General features: G+C 50.2%; 1 protein-coding gene across 2 annotated transcripts in view; it reads left to right on the forward strand.

Moving 5' to 3' along the window:
- The window catches only part of Syce3 (synaptonemal complex central element protein 3), a 34,810-nt gene extending 17,748 nt beyond the window's left edge, over positions 1-17,062 (forward strand). For both annotated transcript variants that reach the window (XM_069999900.1, XM_069999901.1), the window contains exon 3: positions 16,790-17,062. In XM_069999900.1, coding sequence (XP_069856001.1) covers positions 16,790-16,947 — 158 coding nt within the window. In that variant the 3' untranslated portion in view covers positions 16,948-17,062. The remainder of the gene's footprint in view (positions 1-16,789) is intronic.
- Positions 17,063-23,852: the final 6,790 nt, after the last annotated feature.

A 23,852-nucleotide genomic window follows, 5' to 3' on the forward strand; every position in this document is an offset into this window, starting at 1 on the left:
CCTTTTAGGAAGATTCTATGCTTAGTTTCAGTTTCACATATTGCGTTCAAGCCCCATGACCTACCAAAACTAAACAAACAAAAAACCTACAGGTCAAATAATAGTTTAAAAGTTTGTATAATTACCTTTTTGATTTTTTTTTAAATTACCTTTGGGCTGGGAAGGTGGCTCAGTGGTAGAGCACTTGCCTTGCATGCTCGAGGCCCTGGGTTCGATTCCTCAGCACCACATAAGAAAAAAGCCGGAAGTGGCACTGTGGCTCAAGTGGTAGAGTGCTAGCCTTGAGCTGAAGAGCTGAGGGACAGTGCCCAGGCTTAAAAAAAAAAAAAAAAAGATTAAGTTACCTTTAAGGGGCTGGGAAGGTGGCTCAGTGGTAGAGTGCTTGCCTTGCATACATGAGGCCCTGGGTTCAATTCCTCAGCACCACATAAGCAGAAAAAGCCACAAGTGGTGTTATGGCTCAAGTGGTAGAGCACTAGCCTTGAGCTGAAGAGCTGAGGAATAGCACAGGCTCAGAGGTCAAGCCTCACAACCAGCAAAAAATAAAATAAAAATAAATAAATAAAGTAAAATTACCTTTAAATAGTTGTACATAGGTGTTTTAATTCAACATGCCAGTTTATAAATTCAATGCATTTAACCAATGGTACCCCAATTCTACCCATCCCCTCAAGTTCCCTGGTTCCAGTTTCACATATGTACATTGAATATTATGATTGAATTCACACACCCTTTCTTACCTTTCTATGTTATTAATACTATTTTTATTTTCCATTTTTATCAGTGTTATTAGTATTTATTTTTGTCTCATTTTTTTATTGTCAAGGTGATATACAGAGGGGTTTCAGTTACATAAGTAAAATAATAAGTACATTTCTTGTCAAACTTGTTACCCCTTCCTTATCTTTCTCACCTTTTGTAATTTCTTTTTCTATTTTGTTTTATTTTATTTTTGTCAGTTGTGGGGCCTGAACTCTGAACCTGGGCGCTGTCCCTCAGCTCTTCAGCTCAAGGCGTGCACTCTACTTGAGCCACAGCACCACTTCTGGCTTTTTCTGCTTATGTGGTGCTGAGGAATTAAATCTAGGGCCTCATGCATGCAAGGCAAGCGATCTACCACTGAGCCACCTCCCCAGCCATCCTTTTTTTATTTTTATTTATTTATTATTATTTTTTTTTTGTTGGTTGTAGGGCTTGAACTCTGGGCCTGGGCGCTGTCCCCCAGCTCTTCAGCTGTAGAACAGCGCTCTACCACCTGAGCCTCAGCCCTACTTCCTGCTTTTTCTGCTTATGTGGTGCTGAGGAATCGAACCGAGGGCCTCATGCGTGCAAGGCAAGCACTCTACCACTGAGCCACCTTCCCAGCCCCAGCCCTCCTTTCTTTAAAAAAAACAAAAAAAACCCCACAAATTTTTATTTTGTTGTTTTGCTTTTTGTGTGTTGGTCCTGCAGCTTGAACTCTGGGCTTGGGCGCTGTCCCTGCGCTCTTCATCTCAAGGCATGCCTGCTACTGCTTGAGCCTCAGCACCATTTCCAGTTTTCTAGTGATTTATTGGAGATAAGAGTCTCAGGGACTTTCCTGCCCAGGCTGGCTTTGAACCGTGAGTCTCAGATCTCAGCCTCCTGAGTAGCTAGGATTATAGGCAGGAGCCACCAGGCCCAGCTCCATCTTTTGTAATTTCTGAAACAATGTTGAAACCAGTTTTAGACCCTAGGCCCTAACTCCAAAAGTCCCACGTTAGGTTTAGCCACCCTTCCCCATATGCCAAATGAAAAAGACATGATGAAAAACAGAGAAAGGGAAATTTATTACACAGTAGCCATGGGAAGAGAGCACTTCAGTATATCTTTAGCCAGAGGTACAAATACTGGCCTCAAGATAAATAGGGAAGCGGGCGCTGGTAGCTCTGCCTGTAATCCTAACCACTCAGGAGGCTGAAATTTGAGGATCACAGTTCAAAGCCAGCCCATACAGAAAAGTCCCTGAGACACTTTTTTTTTTTTTTGGGGGGGGTCCAGTTGTAGGGCCTGAACTCTGGGCCTGGGCACTGTCCCTCAGCTCTTCAGCTCAAGGCTAGCGCTCTACCCCTTGAGCCACAGCACCACTTCCGACTTTTTTCTTTTTGCTTATGTGGTGCTGATGAATCGGACCCAGGGCCTCATGCATGCAAGGCAAGCGCTCTACCACTGAGCCACCTTCCCAGCCCCCCTGAGACTCTTATCTTCAATTAATCACCAGAAAACCATAAGTGGCTCTGTGGCCCAAGTTGTAAAGCGCTCACCTTGACCTGAAGAGCCCAGGGACAGTGCCCAGGCCCAGAGTTCAAGCCCATGACTGACCCCCCCCCCAAAAAAAGATAAATAGGTAAAATTAGGGACCGAGGGTAAAAAAGGTAATGCATAGTTAAAACTCCCAAGTCACAGATAAGGCCTAGTTGACCGTTAGTTCAGTCATTGTCTCTGGAGGCCTGGCCAGTAGTGTATAGGTTTTTGTTAACTTTTTGTGTATGTGTGAAAATACTGTACAGAGGGGTTACAATTACATGGGCAAGGTAATGAGTACATTTCTTATCAAGCATTGTTGCCTCCTCCTTTGTTTCCCCTTCCCATCCCTTCCCATCTCCCCACCTTTGTTAACTTTTTAAGATGATAAGATCAGCTTATTTTTTTGTCATCTCAAGTCTCTGTAGTCCTTTGACTTCCCCTATAGAAAACAATTCTAAGGAGCTGGGAAGGTGGCTCAGTGATAGAGCGCTTGCCTTGCATGCATGAGGACTTGGGTTCAATTCCTCAGCACCACATAAGCAGAAAAAAAAAATAAAAAAGCCAAAGTGATGCTGTGGCTCAAGTGGTAGCGTGCTAACCTTGAGCTGAAGAGCTGAGGGTCAGCGCCCAGGCCCAGAGTTCAGGCCTGACGACCAGACTCCATCCCCTCCCCCCCAAAAAAGAAAAGCTGGGCACCCGTGGCTCACACCTGTAATACTAGCTACTCAGAAGGCTGAGATCTGAGGATCACGGCTCAAACCCAGCACGGGCAGGAAAGTCCGTGAGACTATTATCTCCAATAAACCCCTAGAAAACCAAAAGTGGCACTGTGGTTCCAGTGGTAGAGTGCTAGCCTTGAGCTGAATTGCTGAGGGACAGCGCCCAGGCCCAGAGTTCAGGCCCCACAACCGGACCAAAAAAAAAAGGAAAACAATTCTAATATTCTTAATGTAGACTGTTGTGTGTAAAATATATATGGCTCTTTTATGTACATGTATTTTATCTCTTCCTTCCTTCCTTCCTTCCTTCCTTCCTTCCTTCCTTCCTTCCTTCCTTCCTTCCTTCCTTCCTTCCTTCCTTTTGTCATTCTGGAGTCTTGAACTCAGGGCCTGGGTTCTATCCCTGGGCTTTTTGTGCCAGACTTCTAGTTTTCTCGTGGTTACTTAGAGATAAGAGTTTCACAGACTTTCCTGCCTGGGCTGGCTTTGAACTGCAATCCTCAGATCTCAGCCTCCTGAGTAGCTAGGACTACAGGCATGAGCCATCAGCACTGGGCTGTGAACATGTATTTTAAATTCCTATGAATAGTATTATTCATATGTCTCATTCTGTTTAATTTTTCCATTCAAAACCACATGTGCAATTTCTTCCAAGATGCTATGTATACATCTAATAGCTGTTGTGTTAGTCATCTTTCGGACATTATGACAAAATACCTTGGAAAATAAACTTGCAAGGAGGAAAGGTTATTTGGGCTAATAGTTTCAGAGGTCTCAATCTCTAGTCAGTTGGTTCTATCATTTTGAGTCTGAGACAAGGCAGAACATCATGGAAGGGAGCACATTGGGGAGCAAAGCTGTTCATGTTATGGTAGCTGTGAAGCAGACAGAAAGAGAGGAAAGGCCCAGGATCCCCAAATCCCCAAATCCTCTTTAAGGACACACCTCTCCAGTGACCTCACTTTTCTACCAGACCCCACATCCTTAAACTTCCTCCACTTTTAATAGTGACACAATCTGGGAAGCATTTCAGATCCAAATTATGACAGCAGGAGAACCGATGTATCTGAGTTTACATAGTGATGATGTGTTATTGGCTTGTTAGCTGAAAGCAAACTGCTTCTGGTGGCCTTAAGTCACAGATATAGAGAAAAAAGACAACAACTACAAATCAAGCACCTGGGGATATATTCATTTTGTTCAAGCAAAAAAAAAAAAACATATCTAGAGCACTTCCCACAAACAGAGACACCTTTCTGATATAGTTTATGATAACCTGGTATCATTCTTCAAGATCTATCTTCTGCACAGACCAAATAGACAACTTGAGAAAGATTGTGGTGAGAATCACATCCTTCAGAGTTGATAGTGGTACTAATCTCTTCAGTTTCTCCAGGAATGCACTGTTTTGTTTTGTTTTTAAACATGGCCTCCATGTTTCTTTCTTTTTTTTTTGGAGGGGAGGGTCCGGTCGTGGGGCCTGAACTCTGGGCCTGGGTGCTGTCCCTCAGCTCTTCAGCCCAAGGCTAGCGCTCTACCACTTGAGCCATAGCACCACTTCCCGCTTTTTTCTTTTTGCTTATGTGGTGCTGAGGAATCAAACCCAGGACCTCATGCATGTAAGGCAAGCGCTCTACTACTGAGCTACCTTCCCAGCCCCGAATGCACTGTTTTTGATTTACTGCTATCATAAGTAAAAGCAGTGTCTCACTGACCTCATTTGGCCTTCCCCAGAAGGACAGTACTTATCCCACAAATGGTGTGTTCAGGGACCCATTAGCTCACTATGAGATGGACCTGAGACAGAGCTCCATTGGTCATCTTGACCTCTGGCCCCTGCTCAGAATGCTGGACTACAGAGATGTTTTAGGAGGTCTCCAGAAATTATTGCCAATTTAGGGCTAGTATCCATTATTAATCCTCAGAAGGTCTACTTTTTCCTTTTTTTCTGATGTGTAATACTGACTATGACATCAGATTATAGTGAAAAGACCCTGAGGCATATCATTTACTTTCAGAGCCAGCCAAAATGTTTGGACATGAAGAAAAAGAGAGTTATGGAAACACAGGCAGAAACAGGAAGAGTAGTCATATCATCCAAGTCAAGAGAAGGTTTCAGAAAGAAGTGAGGACTGATTTGTTTTTAGAAACATAAAAATCACTAGGTACTGGTGGCTCACACTTGTAATCCTTACTACTCAGGAGGCTGAAATCTGGGGATTGGAGTTTGAAGCCAACCTGGGCAGAAAAGTTGGAGAAGACTCTATCTCCAAATAACAAGCAAAATGCCAAACTGAAGGTGAGGCTGCAGTGGTAGAGTACCTGATGTGAGTAAAACAAAGACAATGAATATAGTGCCAGTGGCTCATGCCTGTAATCCTAGCTAGTCAGAAGTCTGAGATCTGAGTAAGGATCATTGTTTGAAGCCAGCCCAGGCAGAAGTGGAGCTGTGGTTCAACTGGTAGAACACTCAGGGACAACACTCAGGCCCTGAGTTCAAGTTCCAGTATGGACAGGCACACACAAGTGAAAACTTAAGGCTCTGAGTTTAAACCCCAGTACCAGCACAGGATAGAAAAAATAAGGAAGGGAGGGAAGGAGGGAGGGAGGGAGGGAGGGAAGGAAGGAAGGAAGGAAGGAAGGAAGGAAGGAAGGAAGGAAGGAAGGAAGGAAGGAAGATAGTGCTGTATGGGAGCCTGATCAGCGAGAAACAGAGAAGCCACATTTTGAGAGGTCAAATTGGGAATCTTTATTAGCAAGCTGGCAATGCAGGTGGACCCATGGAGTTTGCACAAAGCTTTTAAAGACAAAAAACCATATGTTTGGGGTGAAGACCCAAGTCCAACCAAAGTAGACCATCCAGGGAAGTACTCAGGGCCAGCTAAACTTTCCATATAGGAATCAGTAAGGTTTGAGCAAATCAAACCTTTAGGGGTTTGATTTGCTCTCCTGGGGCTAAAGAGCATGAGGTCTGTAATTCAAAGAATGGCCTATCTCACCTCTAGGCCTTTCCAAGCTGGGTGGAAAGCCCTCACCACCCAGCGAGGTGCCAAGAGTCAGAGGAGCAAAGTGTATACATGGTTCTGTAGTTGGATTCTATTAGAGTTTCCTGTACAAAAGACTACAGAATGGGCAACTCAAACAACAGAAGCATGCTATCTACAGCACTAGAGACTAGCAATCTGAGGTAATGTTGGCAGGGTTGATTTCTCCTGACTTCTCTCTTCCTGTTTCTCCACATGGTCAGACACTTCTTGCTTTCTGTATTGAAACTTCTTATATGGACACCAGTTATGACCCCATTTTAACTTAATCACCTCTCTATAAATTCTGTTTCTAAGTACAGTCAATTCTAGGCATTAGAAGAAACAAAACAGCCTGTAGCAGATATTAAATCTTGGAACATTGTAGAAATGGCAAAGTGGATTGTATGACTGTAAACCAAAACCCTGGAGACTATTGAAGCCATCTTGGCGTGGGGTTACCTCAGCAATCACCTCACAAATAAAGATTACCAAATACATGCCATAAGCAGTTTTGAGTAAAAGAAACAAGAATCAGCATGTTTAAATTTCCAAGAACTTAAGATAATGTCAGATGCATAAGACAAATAGGGACATATAAAATGGCTAAATAATAGATGCAATAACAAAGATGAACATAAGAAGAAATTCAAGAATGAATAGACAGAATCAATTAAAAAAAACAAAAACTTCGGGGCTGGGAAGGTGGCTCAGTGGTAGAGCACTGCATGCCTGAGGCCCTGGGTTCAATTCCCCAGCACCACATAAGCAAAAAGAAAAAAGCCGGAAGTGGCGCTGTGGCTCAAGTGGTAGAACACTAGCCTTGAGCTGAAGAGCTGAGAGACAGCGCCCAGGCCCAGAATTCAGGCCCCATGACCGGAACCCCCCCCCCCAAAAAAAAAAAAAAAAAGAGTCTCATGGACTTTGCTGCCCAGGCTGGCTTTGAACCAGGATCTCAGACCTCAGCCTCATGAGCAGCTAGGATTACAGGCATGAGCCACCAGCACCCAGTGAAAATGGATCTTCTAAAATAAAAAATGTAATTGTAAACTAAAACAGAATTAACAACAGTTGGAAGAGATCAACTGGATAAGAATATACTAAAAATAAAGCAATTTTTTAAAAAGTTTTGTTTTGTTTTTGTGGTGTTGGGGATTGAACCTAAAGCCTTATGCCTGCTAGGCAAGCACTCTACTACTTGAGCTACCCCACAAGCCCAAAAAATAAAAACAAAAAATTGTAATATAGATTTTTTAAAAGACTAACTTGTAGCTAATGGAGATTTCAGAAGAAAAAAAGTATTAGAGGGGCTGGGAAGGTAGTTCAGTGGTAGAGTGCTTGCCTCACATGCATGAGGCCCTGCATTCCTCAGCACCACATAAGCAAAAAGAAAAAAGCCGGAAGTGGCACTGTGGCTCAAGTGGTAGAGTGCTAGCCTTGAGCTGAAGAGCTGAGGGACAGCGCCCAGACCCAAAGGTCAAGCCCCATGACCAACCAAAAAAAAAAAAAAAAAATTCAGATTGGGACTAGAAATGTAGTTCGGTGATACAATGTATGCTTAGCACACTTGCAAGACCCTACCTTCAGTCACCAGCACCAACCACTCCCAAAATAAACACATAAAATAAGAAAAAAGTAATTAAAATTTAATAGCTCAGTAGTTGCATTTTAAGCTTCCAGATTACCTCTTGTGACCTTGTTGCTAAATCTTTTCAAATTACCTCTTATGACCTTGTTGCTAAATCTTTTCAAATTACCTCTTTTGACCTTGTTGTTCAATCTTTTCAAATTACCTCTTGTGACTGTGTTGCTAAATCTTTGCCTCTACTTAGCATGTCTCCTCCCCCTTCATCTTCCAATAAAATTTTACTTCTCTTTTAGCGTTTATCAGCAGTTACCTTTAAGTCCAAAACTCATTCAACAGTGCATCAAGACACTTAAAATTTTGCTACTTCTCTCTTCAGAATCCTTACAACTTTGCTAAGCTTCTTCTCATCTGTCCCATTCTAAAGCTGCTTGTTATTTTAGATTTTTGCTGCAGCAATATCATATTCCCATACTCAATATCTTCTACCTATTGCAAGTTAACCCCAAATTTTTTTTTTCGGATCTTGGGGTTTGAACTCAGGACCTGGGCACATATCGTGAGCTTCTTTTGCTCAAAGATAGAGCTCTACCAGTTGAGCTACAGCTCCACTTCTGGCTTTCTTGGTAATTTATTGGAGATAAAAATCTCACAGACTGGGGCTGGGAAGGTGGCTCAGTGGTAGAGCGCTTGCCTTGCATGCATGAGGCCCTGGGTTCGATTCCTCAGCACCACATAAGCAAAAAGAAAAAAGCCAGAAGTGGCGCTGTGGCTCCAGTGGTAGAGCGCTATCCTTGAGCTGAAGAGCTGAGGGACAGAGCCTAGGCCCAGAGTTCAGGCCCCATGACCGGACCCCCCCCCCAAAAAAAAAAATCTCACAGACTTTCCTGCCCTGGCTGGCTTCAAATCGTGATTCTCAGATCTCAGCCTTTGGGTAGCTTAGATCATAAGTGTAAGCCATCAGCACCTGGCTTTAAAAACATTTATTGTGATACAGTTTCTGAAAGTCAGAATTTGTAAGTAACATAGCTGGATGGTTTGGGTTATGGTTCTTAGGATATATAGTTGGTTTTTGTTTGTCTGTTTTGTGATGGTGGGGCTTGCACTCAGGGCCTGGGTGCTGTCTCTGAGCTCTTTTACCCAAGGCTAGTGGTCTACCACTTTAAGAAACAGCTCCACTATGGTTTTTGAGTAGTTAACTGGAGATTTTTGAGTTAATTGGAGGTTTTTGAGTAGTTAATTGGAGATTGGACATTTCTGCCTGGGCTGGCTTTGAGCTGCAATCTTCAGATCTCAGCCTCCTGAGTAGCAAGGATTAGAGGTGTGAGCCACCGGTGCCTGGCTGTTCAGATTTATGTCAAAATACTATCTCTGAATGCTTGAGTGGGATCCAGAAAATTCTGCTTCCAAATTCTTGTAGTTGTTGGCAGGAGATTTTATGTGACCTCTCCAAAGGACTGGCTATAACTTCATTTGCCACAATATGCAGTGGTTATTTCCTTTACAGCACCTTCCACCATCTGTTTTGTATGCTGGTTATCTGTTTCCTCCCACTTGTAGCAAGCAAGAATACTTTAGGATCACAACTGTGTTTACCTGTATATATTGCTTAGCAAATAGCACAGAATGACATTTAGTAAATATTAACTGAATGAATGAAAACATCTAGAGAATCCCTTCCTTCCTTCCTTCCTTCCTTCCTTCCTTCCTTCCTTCCTTCCCTTCCTCCCTCCTTCCCCCTACCCCCCCCCCTTCCTTGCTTCCTTCCTTTTATGCCAGTACTGGGGCTTGAACTCAGGACCTCATGCCTTTGCTTAGCTGTTTTACTCTCTTGTGTGTGGGGGTGAGTACAAGTACTAGGGATTGAACTCGGGGCCTCATAAGCTTAGCTTTTTCTACTCACGGCTGATACTTTACCACTTGAGCCACACTTCCACTTCAAGATTTTTGCTGGTTAAGTGGAAATAGTCTCAGATTTGTCTGTCTGGGCTGGCTCTGAACCTTAGTCCTCAGATCTCAGACTCCTGAAAAGCTAAGATTATAGGCATGAGCTACCAGCACCCAGCTAGCTTTTTCACTCCTGCATAGCTGTCAAGGCTGGAGCTCTATCACCTTTACTTCCAGCTTTTTGCTTATATGTTGAAGGAAAGAGTCTCTTGGGCACCAGTGACTCATATCTGTAATCTTAGCTACTCAGGAGATTGAGATCTGAGGATCATAGTGAGGATCTGAGAATCCAGAAGTAGAGCTGTGGTTCAAAGTAAGCCTTGAGCAAAAAAGCCCAGGGATAGCACTCAGGCCCTGAGTTCAAGCCCTCATGACTGACAAAAAAAAAAAAAGAGTCTGTTAGAAACCCCTCTTGGCTAGGAATGTGGCTTAGTGGTAGAGTGCTTGCCTACCATGCATGAAGTCCTGGGTTCGATTCCTTAGTACCACATACATAGAAAAAACCAGAAGTAGCACTGACTCAAGTGGTAGAGTGCTATCCTTGAGCTCAGGGACAGTGCCCAGGCCCTTAGTTCAAGCCCCAAGACTGGCAAACAAACAAATAAAAAACCTTTGTATATCATCTTTATAATAACAATAAAGGGCTGGGAAGGTAGCTCAGTGGTAGAGCACTTGCCTTTCATGCATGAGGCCCTGGGTTCGATTCCTCAGCACCACATAAGCAGAAAAATAAAAAGCTGGAAGTGGCGCTGTGGCTCAAGTGGTAGAGTGCTAGCCTTGAGCTGAAGAGTTGAGGGACAGCACCCAGACCCAGAGTTCAGGCCCCATGACTGGACCCAAAAAAAAAAAAACTATAAAAAATTTAAAGTCAAATCCCCCCACAGAAAAAAAAAATACTAGATTTAAATTTGTCTTTCTGGATTGGCTTTGAACCTTGATCCTCATATCTCAGCCTCCTGAGTAGCTAGGATTACAGGTGTGAGCACCCAACTTTCTAGAGGGTTTTCTGATGAGTCTTTCCTATTCTGTGTGTTTTAAAATATTTTCCTCACATCAGATAACTGGAGGTCATGCATTCAATAGAGAGCTTTGATGTCTGACTGAACTACCTTTATGAATCATGCTGTAGAGCCAGGCTGCCAGTTATCTTTGAGCAACAGTCCTAACTACAGATGTGTAAGATCCTCTTCTATCTAAAGTAAGGATGTAGTCAGATCATTTTCAAACATGAAGACTCCTTGGATAGATTTTTTTTTCTTTTCATGTGTGTGTGTGTGTGTGTGTGTGTGTGTGTGTGTGTGTGTGTGTGTGTGTGTGTGTGTGTGTGAAGACTCCTTGGATATTTTTTTTTCTTTTCGTGTGTGTGTGTGTGTGTGTGTGCGCGCGCGCGCGCGCGTGCGCCAGTCCTGGGGCTTGAACTCAGGGCCTCAGTGCTCTCCCTAAACTTGTTTTTTTCATTTTACTCAAAATTGGCATTCTACCACTTGATCCACTTGTCAGACATAGGGCTTGAACTCAGGGTCTGGGCACTGTCTCTGAGCTCTTCTTGCTCAATACCAGCACTCTACCACTTTGAGCCACAGCACCACTTCCGGTTTTCTAGGGGTTAATTCAAGATAAGAGTCTCATAGACTTTCTTGTCCAGGCTGGCTTTGAACCATAATTCTCAGATCTCAACCTCCTGAGTAGCTAGGATTATAGACATATAAGCCACCAGCACCCAGCAGCTCCAGATTTTTTGTGGTTAATTGTAGGTAAGAGTCTTTCCTGCAATCCTTGGGTTTCAGCCTCCTGAATGATTACAAATGGGAGCCACCATATTACTTATTAACAGAAATTAATCCTTCCTTCTTTTCTTTCTTTCTTCCTTCCCTTTCTTTTTCTTTCTTTCTCTTTCTTTCCTTCCTTCCTTCCCTCCCTCCTTCCTTCCTTCCCTCCCTCCCTCCCTCCCTCCCTCCCTCCCTCCTTTCTTTCTTTCTTTCTTTCTTTCTTTCTCTCTCTTTCTTTCTTTCTTTCTTTCTTTCTTTCTTTCTTTCTTTCTTTCTTTCTTTCTTTCTTTCTTTCTTTCTTTCTTTCTTTCTTTCTTTCTTTCTTTCTTCTTTCTCTTGCCAGTCCTGGGGCTTCAACTCAGGGCCTGGGCACTGTTCCTGAGCTTCTTTTGGCTCAAGGCTAGCTCTCTGCCACAGCACCACTTCTGGCTTTTTCTGTATATGTGGTACTGTGGAATTGAACCCAGGGCTTCATGCATGCTAGGCAAGCACTGAGCCACATTCCTAGCCTTTCCTTCCTTCCTTTCTTCTTTCCTTCCTTCCTTCCTTTTCCTTTCCTTTCTTTCTCCCTTTCTTTTTTTCCCTCTTTCTTTTTCTCTTCTTTCTTTCCTTCCTTCCTTTTTTCTTTCCTTTTTCTTTCTTCCTTTCTTCTCTCTCTCCTTCTCCATCTCTATCTTGTCCTCTCTCTCACTCTGCCTTGCTCTTACTCTATCTCTCGCTCTCACACTCTCGCTCGCTCTCACTCTCTCTTTCTCATTAAACGCAAGGCTTTGAACATATTTTATTAGCCAGGCACTCTACCACAGGGCTACAGCCCTAGTTCCAACAATAGATTTGTTTCTTTTTCTGATAATTCTATTCTATAATATATTATGTTTCCTTTTAACTCATCTGAGTTAAAATTCCATGATGAATAATACATGTATCCTATGAAGGATAGTGACTCATTTCTTTTGCAAGGGTGACATTGATCAAGATACATTGTATCCATAAACTGCTTTATTAAATGGCAACTCCTTTGTGCAACTACTTAAAGATAACAAAAAAAGATTCATTTCTTGAGATTTTTCCCCCAATTTTCTCTTTTCTTTTCTTTTTTTCCGGTTGTGGGGCTTGAACTCTGGGCCTGGGTGCTGTCCCTCAGCTCTTCAGCTCAAGGCTAGCACTGTACCACTTGAGCCACAGTACCACTTCCAGTTTCCTGAGTGATTTATTGGAGATAAGAGTCTCATGTCTTTCCTGCCTGGGCTGGCTTTGAACCGCGATCCTCAGATCTCAGCCTCCTGAGTAGCTAGGATATTACAAGCATGAGCCACCAGCGCCCAACCCAATTTTAATTTTTCTTACTTTAACTTTGTCTTAAGTACTTTATTTCTTTTAAAGAAGTTTCTTCTTTTTTGAGAAATTTCCTAACTAAATGTCCAAGTTAATTACTTACAAGTTCTACCTTCCATAAAACACTAGATTATGAACACAATTCAACTAAGTTTTTTTTGACATTTTTATAAGGATCATCTCTCCTCTTATTTCCTCATTTCTATCTGATAGTTCATTAGAATGGGTTTTTTTGTTTATTTTGTTTTTTTGTCCGGTCATGGGGCCTGAACTCTGGGCCTGGGCACTGTCCCTCAGCTCTTCAGCTCAAGGCTAGCACTCTACCACTTGAGCCACAGCGCCACTTCTGGATTTTTTCTTTTTGCTTATGTGGTGCTGAGGAATCGAACCCAGGGCCTCATGCATGCAAGGCAAAGTGATCTACCACTGAGCCACCTTCCCAGCCCTAGAATGGTATATCATTTGTATTTCTATTTTCTCTAAGAAGATAGAGGCTTTCTCTCTAAATTCTTTTCTCTCAGCGTCAGAAATAACAGAATTACCTTTTATTTTATTTTGTGACAATATTAGTATTTGAAATCAGGGTCTTATGTTTGCTAGATAGGTACTCTACTACTTGTGCTATGCTCCCAGTCCTTTTAGCTTCAGCTTTTTTTTTTTTTGGTCTGTCATGGTGCCTGAACTCTGGGCCTGAGCACTGTCCTTTAGCTCTTCTGCTCAAGGCTAGCGCCCTACCACTTGAGCCAAAGCACCACTTCCAGCTTTTTCTGCTTATGTGGTGCTGGAATTGAACCCAGGGCCTCATGTGTGCAAGGTAAGCACTCTACCACTGAGCCACCTTCCTAGCCCTGCTTCAGTTTTTTGTTTTGTTTTGTTTTGTTTTTTGGGTCCGTTCATGGGCCTGAACTCTGGGCTTGGGCGCTGTCCCTCAGCTCTTCAGCTCAAGGCTAGCACTCTACCACTTGCGCCACAGCACCACTTTCGGCTTTTTTCTTATGTGGTGCTGAGGAATCGAACCCAGGGCCTCATGCATGCAAGGCAAGCGCTCTACCACTGAGCCACCTTCCTAGCCCCACTTCAGTTATTTTTCAAATACAGTTTTGCCACAAAAAGTTTGTCTGGGGCCAGGCTCATAGAGAAATCCTCCTACTTATGGACTTCCACATCGCTGGTATCATAGGTGTATATCAACATGCTCAGCTTAATCATTGGAATGAGGGTCTTGATCACTCTTTGCCCAGGCTGGCCTCAAACTAAGATCTTCCTAATCTCTATCTTCTGAATATTACAAGCTGATATTACAAGCATGAGTCACTGCCTCTGGTCCCAGAATTCCTTTAAAGCTTCATTCATGGCAATGATGTATTAGCTTCTTTCATGCACTTCAAAACTCTAGCACTTCTGCCCTTTACTCAACTCCAAAACTTTCCACACTCTCAGGTGTTTGTTACAGCAATGCCTCCTTCTGTGACCAATTTCTGTCTTAATTGTTTTACAACAATAAATTAAAAAATTGTATATAGACAAGATGGATTAAAAACAAACATTTATTTCGCTGTCCTAGAATCTAGGAAGTCTAAGATCAAGGCACCAGCAGATCTGATGTCCAGTCAGAAGTATCTTCCTAGTCTGCAGATAGCCACCTTCTCAGCTGTACCCTCATGTGGCCAAGAGCAAGCTCTCATGTCTCTTATAAAGGCACCATTTCCAATCTTGAGGACAGTATACTGATAGCTGCTCATCTCCCTCAGGCTCCACCTCCTAATATCACCACCTTGGGGTTAGATTTGAGCAGGAGGACATAAACATTCAATCCAAATGTGTCCTAGGCAGTTTGCTTACATTCAGGCCTCACAGCAAGTTTTAAGATGAGTACAGTCTCTATTTTTTAGGTGAGAAGCCTGAGTCAACCAATTTCAGTCCCTGTTGAAGGTCACATAGCTAGCAAGTGAAGAACCAGGAAGTGCACTCTGCTCTGGAGCCCAGGTTCGCTCTTCATCTGTTACCCAGGGGTCTGTAAAGAGTGTCTGAGACCTTTTGTATTAGAATGATTCTGGTTCTATTAAATGCAGATCCCACCAGGCACCAGTGGCTCATTCCTGTCATCCTAGCTACTCAGAAGGCTGAGATCTGAGGATCGTGGTTCAAAGCGAGCCCAGGCAGGAAAGTCCAAGAAACTCTTATCTCCAATGAACCACCAGAAAACTGGAAGAGGTGTTGTGGCTCAAGTGGTAGAGCACTCACCTTGAGCTGAAGAGTACAGGGACAGCGCCCAGGCTCAGAGTTCAAACCCCCATGACTGACCAAAAAAAAAAAAAAAGAAAAGAAAAGAAAAGAAAAAAAGATGCAGATCCCAGGCACAATCCCCAGCCTGATAGAAAAAACTTCTATGTATTGCTAGGGCAGTCAGTGGTCTCATGGCAAGAAGCATCCCAGGGGCCCTACTAGAAGTAGAGTTATGATGCTATTCAGACACTACATGTACCCTACATTCTCTGGCAGTTTTTTTTTGGGGGGGTCCGGTTGTGGGGCCTGAACTCTGGGCCTGGGCACTGTCCCTCAGCTCTTCAGCTCAAGGCTAGCGCTCTACCACTTGAGCCACAGCACCACTTCCGGCTTTTTTCTTATGTGGTGCTGAGGAATCGAACCCAGGGCCTCGAACATGCAAGGCAAGTGCTCTACCACTGAGCCACCTTCCCAGCCCCTCTGGCAGTTTTTTGTTTTGTTTTTTGTGCCCATTTTAAGGGCTTGAACTTAGGGCCTGGAGCTCTAATGGTCTCTTTGAGCTTTCATGCAAGGCTGGCACTTGAGCCACATCTCACTTCTGGCTCCTGCTGGTTAATTGGTGGTAAGAGTCTTTCAGATTTGTCTGCTTGGGCTTCTTCTGAACTGTTATCCTCAGATTTCAGTCTCCTGAACCTATAGTAGAAGTATAGAACCACTGGCCACTGGCCCTTTTCTAGCAATGTTTCCATACCAAACAGATACTATTCTCCGTAAAACTTCAAGCCTGTCATGCTGCCGGTTCATGTGCATTTGTTATTGATCATTCTACCTACAGTATCACTTTCCTAAAGTGTCCGGTTTGGGTTTTTTGTTTTGTTTTTGGGGAAGGTTTAAACTCAGTCTCTCTCTAGGCAGGCATTCTACCACCTGAGCATTGCTACCCACCCCAGCCTGGTATCTGGCACTTTTTAGGTAAAAAAGGAGTTTTCAGGAGCCATAGCTACTGTGCTCAGATGGCACAAGTATTCTGTCAAAAGCTGTAATGGAGGTGGGCACTCTCAAGAGAGCTCTGCACACACTGCACCCATTCTGCAAGAAGAAGCATATTCACCTAGAGGCTCAGAAGGTGCTCACTCAAGTTAGTCTCAGAGGGAAAGAGGAAGAAAAGCTATCAGTGCAGTAGTGAGTGTGCAAAGGTTCTGGATGGGGAGACAGCAGAACCTTCCCAGAAGAAGTTCTGATGTGAGCCTCACTTAAAGCATAGAATTGCCCAGATTCTGGTAGTCAGAAATCCCACCCACTGAGCATAAGGAAATGTGAGATGTCTGGAAATGATCAGCCTATCTGATTACGTAGCTTGGCTAGACGTTATGACTCACTGGGGGCTATCCTGCCCAGTGTCCAGACCTGTGATTTACTCTAATTTTCCTCCCACTTCATATCTGACTGGCCCCAGCTTTTTACTGTCATGGACTGATATATTCAGAAGTTAAGGTTTGCAGATTAGGAAGTGTCATTTTTTGCTGCCTGTGGAGAGGAGCCTGTGGGGGTGTTGTGTTGTTTTGTCTCTGGTGCTCAGGCTTGAACTCAAGGGCCTTGCACTTGCTTGCTTGGACACAACCAGTGTATCCTTAACTCCAGCCTGATTTTTTGCTGGTTGTGAGATGGTTTCACAGACTTTTCTGCCTAAGGTGACTTTGAACTGAGGTCTCCCCAAGATCTTGGCTTTAGGAGCCAGAAGTATAGGCATAAGCCACTGCTGGAAATAAGAGGTCTTATAGCCTGCATTGTGCATCCCACTGGCTTTCTCTCTTTGGAGTAACTGATGCTCCCCAGTTGCCTCCCCCTGGTTCTTCAGCCCAGGTGGGGCCCTAGAGCTTCCGCACCTGTGGCCTGACTATGCCTGTCTGTCTGTTGCAGTACAGGCGACCTGGATGGCCTATGACATGGTGGTCATGCGTACCAACCCCACACTGGCAGAGTCCATGCGCCGACTGGAGGATGCCTTTCTCAACTGCAAGGAGGAAATGGAGAAGAACTGGCAAGAGCTACTCAGTGAGACCAAGCGCAAACAGTAGGCCCCACCACATGCCACAGCTGCTCCCTGCTCCCTGCCTGTGTGCAGGAGTGGAATCAGCAGTCCAGATAGATAGCATACACACAGTATTTGTTTCTCAATAAACTTATTTTCAAGCAAGCTAAGTACCTCCTTTCTGTCTCACACTGATGGACTTAACTGCAGACTGAACTTGGTGAACAATGTATGACAGGTATGTGATGCAGATGCTTTCAATGCCTCAAACACTGATTATGGCAGGCACCGGTGGCTCACACCTGTATCCAGGTGCCCGAAGCTCATGCCTGTATCCTAGCTACTCAGGAGGCTGAGATCTGAGCATCATGGTTAGAAGTCAGCCCAGACAAGGAAGTCTGTGAGACTCTTCTCTCCAATTAACCACCAGAAAACTAAAAGTGGCACTGTAGCTCAGGTGATAGAGCACTGCTCTGAGCAAAAGAATTCAGGGACAGAGCTCAAGCCCCAAGTTCAAGCCCCACAACTGACCAAAAACAGCAACAACAACCATCCGTCACTTATGTTGTGCCCATCATGCTAATCATTGATTAAAGAGCAAAGCAGCCTAGATAAACGAGGTTGGGGGCTGTCGCAGCAGTTAGTCAGCTTTATCTATCTATCTAAAGTGGGTTTCATAGTGGGTGAGGGCTGGGAGGTGACAGCTCAGTCCTGAAATCCCAGCTGCTCAGGAAGCTGAAATCCGAAGGTCAAGATTTGAAGCCAGGGGCTGGGAAGGTGGCTCAGTGGTAGAGCAATTTGCCTTGCATGCCTGAGGCCCTGGGTTTGATTTCTCAGCACCACATAAGCAAAAAGAAAAAAGCTTGAAGTGGCGCTGTGGCTCAAGTGGTAGAGCGCTCGCCTTGAGCTGAAGAGCTGAGGGACAGCGCCCAGGCCCAGAGTTCAGGCCCCACGACTGGACCCAAAAAAAAAAAAAAAAAAAAGATTTGAAGCCAGCTTGGGCAGGAAAGTCCTCAAGACTTGTTATTGGAGAATTAACCACTAAAAAGCCAGAAGTAGAGCTGAGGCTCAAGTGGGAGAGTGCTAACCTTGAACCAAAGCAGCTCAGGGCGAGCACTTGGCCTTGAGTTCAAGCCCTAGGACTGGCACAAGACAAAGGCGCCTGTCTGAGCACACTCGAATAATAATGACTGGCGTCCAGTGAGGCTCGTCTAGAGCGACGCTGGGTGCGGTACAAATCCAGAGCAGCTGCGTCGGCGCCCGCAGGTCCCGGTCCTTCTTAGCCCCACCTTCACGGGCCAGGGTTCTCGGTACCGGTCAGACCCAAGAAACAAAGGCCACAGGAAGGGACAAGTGTGAGGTAAGGCTATTTCTGGAAAAATCCTTGGTTTTCCTTCGGACCAAGCATAGGGAGTAAGCCGGGGGCCCGGTCCTCGCTCCCCGGGTTCCGGGACAGAGCCCCGCGCTGGTTACCACGCAGCCGGGACGTCCTAGCAGGCAGAGGGAGCGGCGTGTGGAGAGGTCCGGGGTGCGGCGGGCCTGCCGGGTCCCACCCAAGGCGATCGCAGGCTCCCGGGGCCAGGCGGGGGTGCTGGCCCGCCGGGCGCGGGGTCTCCGCAGAGCCGCCCCGCCCGCTCAGGGCGCCGCGTGCGGCCCGGCGTCGGCGGGCAGAGTCAGGGCGAACGGCCGGAGGACGCCGTCGCCGTCCGCGGGGAAGGGCCGCAGCTCGCGGGCCTGGAACTGGGCGGCGCGCCCGGAGACGGCGAGCGTGGCGGTGACGCGGCGGCTGAGGCAGTAGATGGTGTCGCCGAGCGCGGCGCAGCGCAGCGGGGCGGGGTCGGGCAGGGGCAGCGCCGCCGCGCGGCTCCAGGCCCCGGTCACCGTGTTGAAGCGCGACACCGCGGCGCCCACGCCCCGCAGCGCGTCGAAGCGGTACAGGAACCCGCCCAGGGCCACCAGGTCGCTGGGGCGCCGGTGGCCGGCGCCGGGGGGACACTCGGCCCACAGGTCCCGGCCGGGGCTGTAGCGGAGCAGGCGGTGGAGGAGGCGGCCCCCGGTGACGTAGATGTCCCCGCGGCAGGCCACGGCGCCGTGCGCCACCGGGAAGCTGCCCTCGGGCAGCGGCGCGCGCGGGCTCCAGGCGTCGGCGCGCGGGTCGTAGCGCTCCACGCTGTACAGGCACTCGCCGCCGATGGCGTAGAGCAGCCCGTCCAGGGCCACCAGCTGCAGCTGCGCCCGGGCCTGCCGCATGGGCCGCACCTGGCTCCAGGCGTCGGTCAGCGGGTTGTAGCAGAACACGCGGTCGGAGCAGACGGCCGCGGGGCCCGAGCCGCGCACGCCGCCCGCCAGGAACAGGTAGTTGTGCATGGTGCAGAGGCCGCAGCCCCGCAGCGGGACCTCCGCGGGCACCGGGGTCAGGGGTCGCCAGGCGTTCTCCTGTGGGGTGAACACGTGGAGGTGCGCGGGCTCGGCCGGCCCCGGGCCCCGCGGGAAGAGCCCGGGCAGCACCAGCACGCCCAGCACCGCCCGGCCCCGGCAGGTCCGCAGGCGCACGAGGCGCTCGCGCTCGGCCGCGCGCAGCCGCCGGTAGAGGCTCGGCTCCCGCAGCACGCGCAGCAGGTGCGCGCTCAGCAGCGCCAGGGGCTCCCGCGCCGCGCCCGGCTCCGCGCCGCGCCGCGCCGCCGCCAGGGCCTCCACGCAGCCGCTCAGCTCCGCCGGCGGGGGCCCCGCGGCCTCGGCCTCCACGCAGCCGCTCAGCTCCGCCGGCGGGGGCCCCGCGGCCTCGGCCCGCAGCTCTCCGCCGACCCCACCGCCGCCGCCGCCCGCGGGGCCCGGCGTTTTCTCCTCGGTTCCGTCCCCTCTCCCACCCGGGAGCGAGCCGGAAGTGGGAACCCCGTCGGTCTCAAGGCACCCCACCTCAGCCTTCGCTCCCGCGCCCGGGGAAGGGCTGTGCGGGTCCCGGGGGCTCAGCGTGGCGCCCTCGGGGCGGGAGCCAGACTGCTCCCCAGCGCTGCTCCTCTTCAGCCCCGGGGCCGCGTGGGGGGCCGGGCTGTGGGGGGCCGGGCTGTGGGGGGTCGGGCTGTGGGGGGCCGGGCTGTGGGGGGCCGGGCTGTGGGGGGTCGGGCTGTGGGGGGCCGGGCTGTGGGGGGTCGGGCTATGGGGAGTCGGGCTGTGGGGAGCCGGGCTGTGGGGGGCCGGGCTGTGGGGGGTCGGGCTGTGGGGGGCCGGGCCCTGGGGCCGCTCGTGCCTGGGAAGGGGGTGACTCCGGAGAACCATGGCGACCAGGCTGCCCCAGCTCGCAGAGCTCCTGGAGAGACGAGGACGGGGCTCCGCGGGCTCCGCGGGCTGAGGACGGGGCTCCGCGGGCTCCGGGGGCTGAGGACGGGGCTCCGGGGGCTCCGCGGGCTGAGGACGGGGCTCCGCGGGCTCCGAAGAGGCTGCGGTAGGAGGCGACGGCAGGGCCGAGGATGAGGCCGGCGTTGAGGCTGCGGTGAGACCAGCACCTGGGGCTGGGGATGAGGGTGGCGGGGAGGCCGGGGGGGAGGCTGGGACTGCGAGGGCAGCCGGGGCCGAACCCTGGGCAGCGCGGGGGACCGGAGGGGCTGGGAGCCGTCCGCCCGGGTCCGCGGGAGGAGGGCTCGGCGGGGAGGGCGGCGCGGGCCGGAGGGGAGCTTCTGGGGGTCCCGCGGGCCTCGGGCCCGCAGCGGCGCCGTCGGCCGCCCGCTCGCAGCTCCTTCGGTCCGGGGTTCCCGGGTCTGGGCGGCCGGCCCGCCTTCCGGTCCCGCCCCGCCCCGCCCCGTAGGGCTCCAAGGGCGGCTGCGGGGCCCCGAAGGTGCGGGCGATAGGGTTCCAGGCCCGGGCCTCCCCGTTCCCGGCCTCCCCCGCCCGGGCCTCCCGGGCGGGCTCCTCGGCGAAGCGGATCAGGAGCGGGGCCGGGAGCTCTGGGTCGAGCCCGGCCCGGCCGGAACCCTGGGCCGCCCCGGGCCGCCCCGGCCCCCCGCGGATCACCCCGGCCGGGCTCCGGAGCGTAGGCCCCGCCGTGCGGGCCGCCCCCCGGCCCGGAGGGGGCTCGGGACCCCGCAGGCCTCTCCCCGCAGCCTCCTCGGGCGTCCCTCGTCCCGGGCCCCGCCGCCCCGGGCCGCCGGACCCTGGGCGCCCCGGCTGGGCTCCCGCCTGCGGAGGGCCCTCGCGGCCCGGGGCGGCGCCCAGCCAGCGCAGGGCGAGCGCCGTGGCGGCCACCACGGCCAGGGCCAGCAGGGCCAGCGCCGCCGGGTCCCCGCCGTCCGCGCCGTCCAGGGCGCCCGGGGTCATGGCGCCGGGCCGTGCGCTCCTGCCCCTGATCCGGATCCGCGCGGCCGGCGGGGTCAGTTCCCTGGCGGGCCGCCGGCTAGCCGGGACCGGGGAGGAGGGTCGAGGGCTAGCCGGGACCGGGAGGAGGCCTGCTCGCGCGCCTCCCGATGCCCGCGGCTCTCGGCCTCCGGGTCCGCGCCTCCCGATGCCCACGGCCTCCCTCTCTCCCGGTTCGCGCCTCCCGATGCCCGCGGCCTCCTGGTCTCCCGGTCCCGGTCCGCGCCCACCCACCGCTCGTCCCTCTTCAGAGCTCGGCCGGGCCGGGCAGCTAACCCGCGGGGAGACGTTATCGCAGCCTCGGCAACACGAAGCAGCCCGATGGAGTTTCCAGAAACCCGAGAGGCCGCTTCCACCGGGCGGGGGGGGGCAGGGGGGCCGGGGGGCGAGGGGGGAGGGCGGGGGACCGGGACGGGGAGGGATGGGGGGGAAGGGAGGGGGACCGGGCCGGAGCGGGGGTGGTGACCAGGACGAGCCCGGGGGCTCCCGGGTGGGGCCCGAGCCGGTTGGAGGCGCACAGCAGTTAGGGGCTCCCCTCCTCCTCCCTACCCCGCACCCCTCGCTCCCCGCCACTGAAGGCTGAGGTCCGGAGCTGGTGGCAGAGCCCGGGCCAGACGCCAGCACCCCAAACGCGGGGTGAAAACACGAGAGTGCCGGCGCGGCCCGGGCCTCGAGGGAGCCCTCCGCTGAGGTCTCCGCGAACCCGTCCTAGGACGCGAGTTAAATAGTCCCTAGGCGCGGGTCGCTGCGCAGGGGGTGGGGGGCATGGGCATGGGGGGCACAGCGGTCACAGGGGCATGAGGGCACAGGGGTAGGGAGGACACGGGTACAAAGGGCATGGGGGTCACAGGAGGCACAGGGACATGGGGGTACAGCGGGCACGGGGCCCCCACAGGGGCCCTCCCACCCCAGCCCCTCTCCCAGCCTCCCCTCTTCTGGGGACCTGGCTCCAGCCCAGCTGCCTGGCTGGCTCAGACCTCAGACCAACACACGGACGCTTCACTAGGCTTTAGTCAGTATGGTCTCATCACCAAAGTGAGTCCCCGGACAGGTGTCAGGTGAGTTCAGGCTTGAAGCAGCAGCCAGGCCAAATCCACCTGCCACCGCACACCTGGGCCAGGCAATAGGAGATGCCAAGCCTCCCTGGCTGCCAGCCGGGGTTCTGCTGAGCCTCAAGCTCTCAGCTGGCCTGGTCCCCCCCCACGCCCCCCTTCCCCCAGGGTGATTAGATAACAGGGAGAGTGGGATGGGCCCTTTCCTTAAGGTGGACTGTTACACACGTTTTCTTGCCCTAATTCTCTGACTCAGGTCCAGGCCGTGTGCCTCTTGAAACTCAAGTTTGGGGCCTTAGACCTTGAGAGGACAGGGCTAACCATCCCCCCACAGTACTCCTCAGTCCGTGCCACCAAGGGAGGGCTACAGGGTACCCGTAGTGGGGAGAATTCCAGACAACCCCACCACACAGCAGGCCTCTGACAGCGCCAGCTGGAGAACCAAATTCAAGGATGCACCACTATACACAGAAATAGGCAGAAAAACCCAAGATTTCCTTATTATTGGGTCTTTTTATTTATTTATTTTTGTCATTGGTCATGGGCTTGAACTCTGGGCCTGGGCGCTGTCCCTAAGCTCTTCAGCTCAAGGCTAGCACTCTACCACTTGAGCCACAGCACCACTTCCAGCTTTTTTCTTTTTGCCAAGGAATCGAACCCAGGGCCTCAGGCATGCAAGGCAAGCACTCTACCACTGAGCCACCTTCCCAGCCCATCCCTCAGCTCTTTGCCTCAAGGCAAGCACTCTGTCACTTGAGCCACAGAACCACTTTCAGTTTTCTGGTGGTTAATTGGAGATAAGAGTCTCACAGACTTTCCTGCCCAGGCTGGCTTTGAACAGTTATCCTCAGATCTCAGTCTCCTGAGTAGCTAGGATTACAGGCATGAGCCACCAGTGCCTGGCTTGGATTTTTTTTTTAAAGAAAGTCTTTGTAATACAAAATAAGCCAGGTGCTCATACTGGTAATCCAGGCTCTGAGTTCAAGCCCCAGGACTGGCAAAAAAAATTTTTTTAACCACTGGACACTGGTGGCTCACATCTGTAACCCTAGCTAATCAGGAAGCTGAGCTCTGAAGATCAAGGTTCAAAGATAGCCCAGGCAGAAAAGTCTGTGAGACTCTTCAATAAACTACAAAAAAGCTATAGAGCTGTGGCCCAAGTGGTAGAGCACTAGCTTTGAGCAAAAGGAGTTCCCAAGCCCTGAGTTCAAGGCCCAGGACTGGCAAACAATAACAAACCCTACTGCAACAGCAAAATGGTTAAAAGCTACTAGGGGCTTACCATAAAGGTGTTGTTTATCTGGAGAAACCTACCTTAACAAATATAAGTAGCCCAATGGAAGAGCCACAGACACCTCTGACCCCTGTACTCTACCTGCTTGTATTTCCTTACTGCTTGCTGCTTTGTTTTACTAGCTTAATAAAAAAAAATCTTTGCTCCTCTTCTACTCTGAGTTGTCTTAAAATTATTTCTACAACTTATTCTTCAAGAACCATGGGAAACAGATAATGAGTTGAGATTTCCCCTTTATTGAAAATCTTGTCAACCCAT

Source organism: Dipodomys merriami, unplaced genomic scaffold (genome assembly GCF_024711535.1).
Source record: "Dipodomys merriami isolate MVZ:Mamm:240054 unplaced genomic scaffold, mDipMer1.0.p SCAF_55, whole genome shotgun sequence".
NCBI lineage: Eukaryota > Metazoa > Chordata > Mammalia > Rodentia > Heteromyidae > Dipodomys > Dipodomys merriami.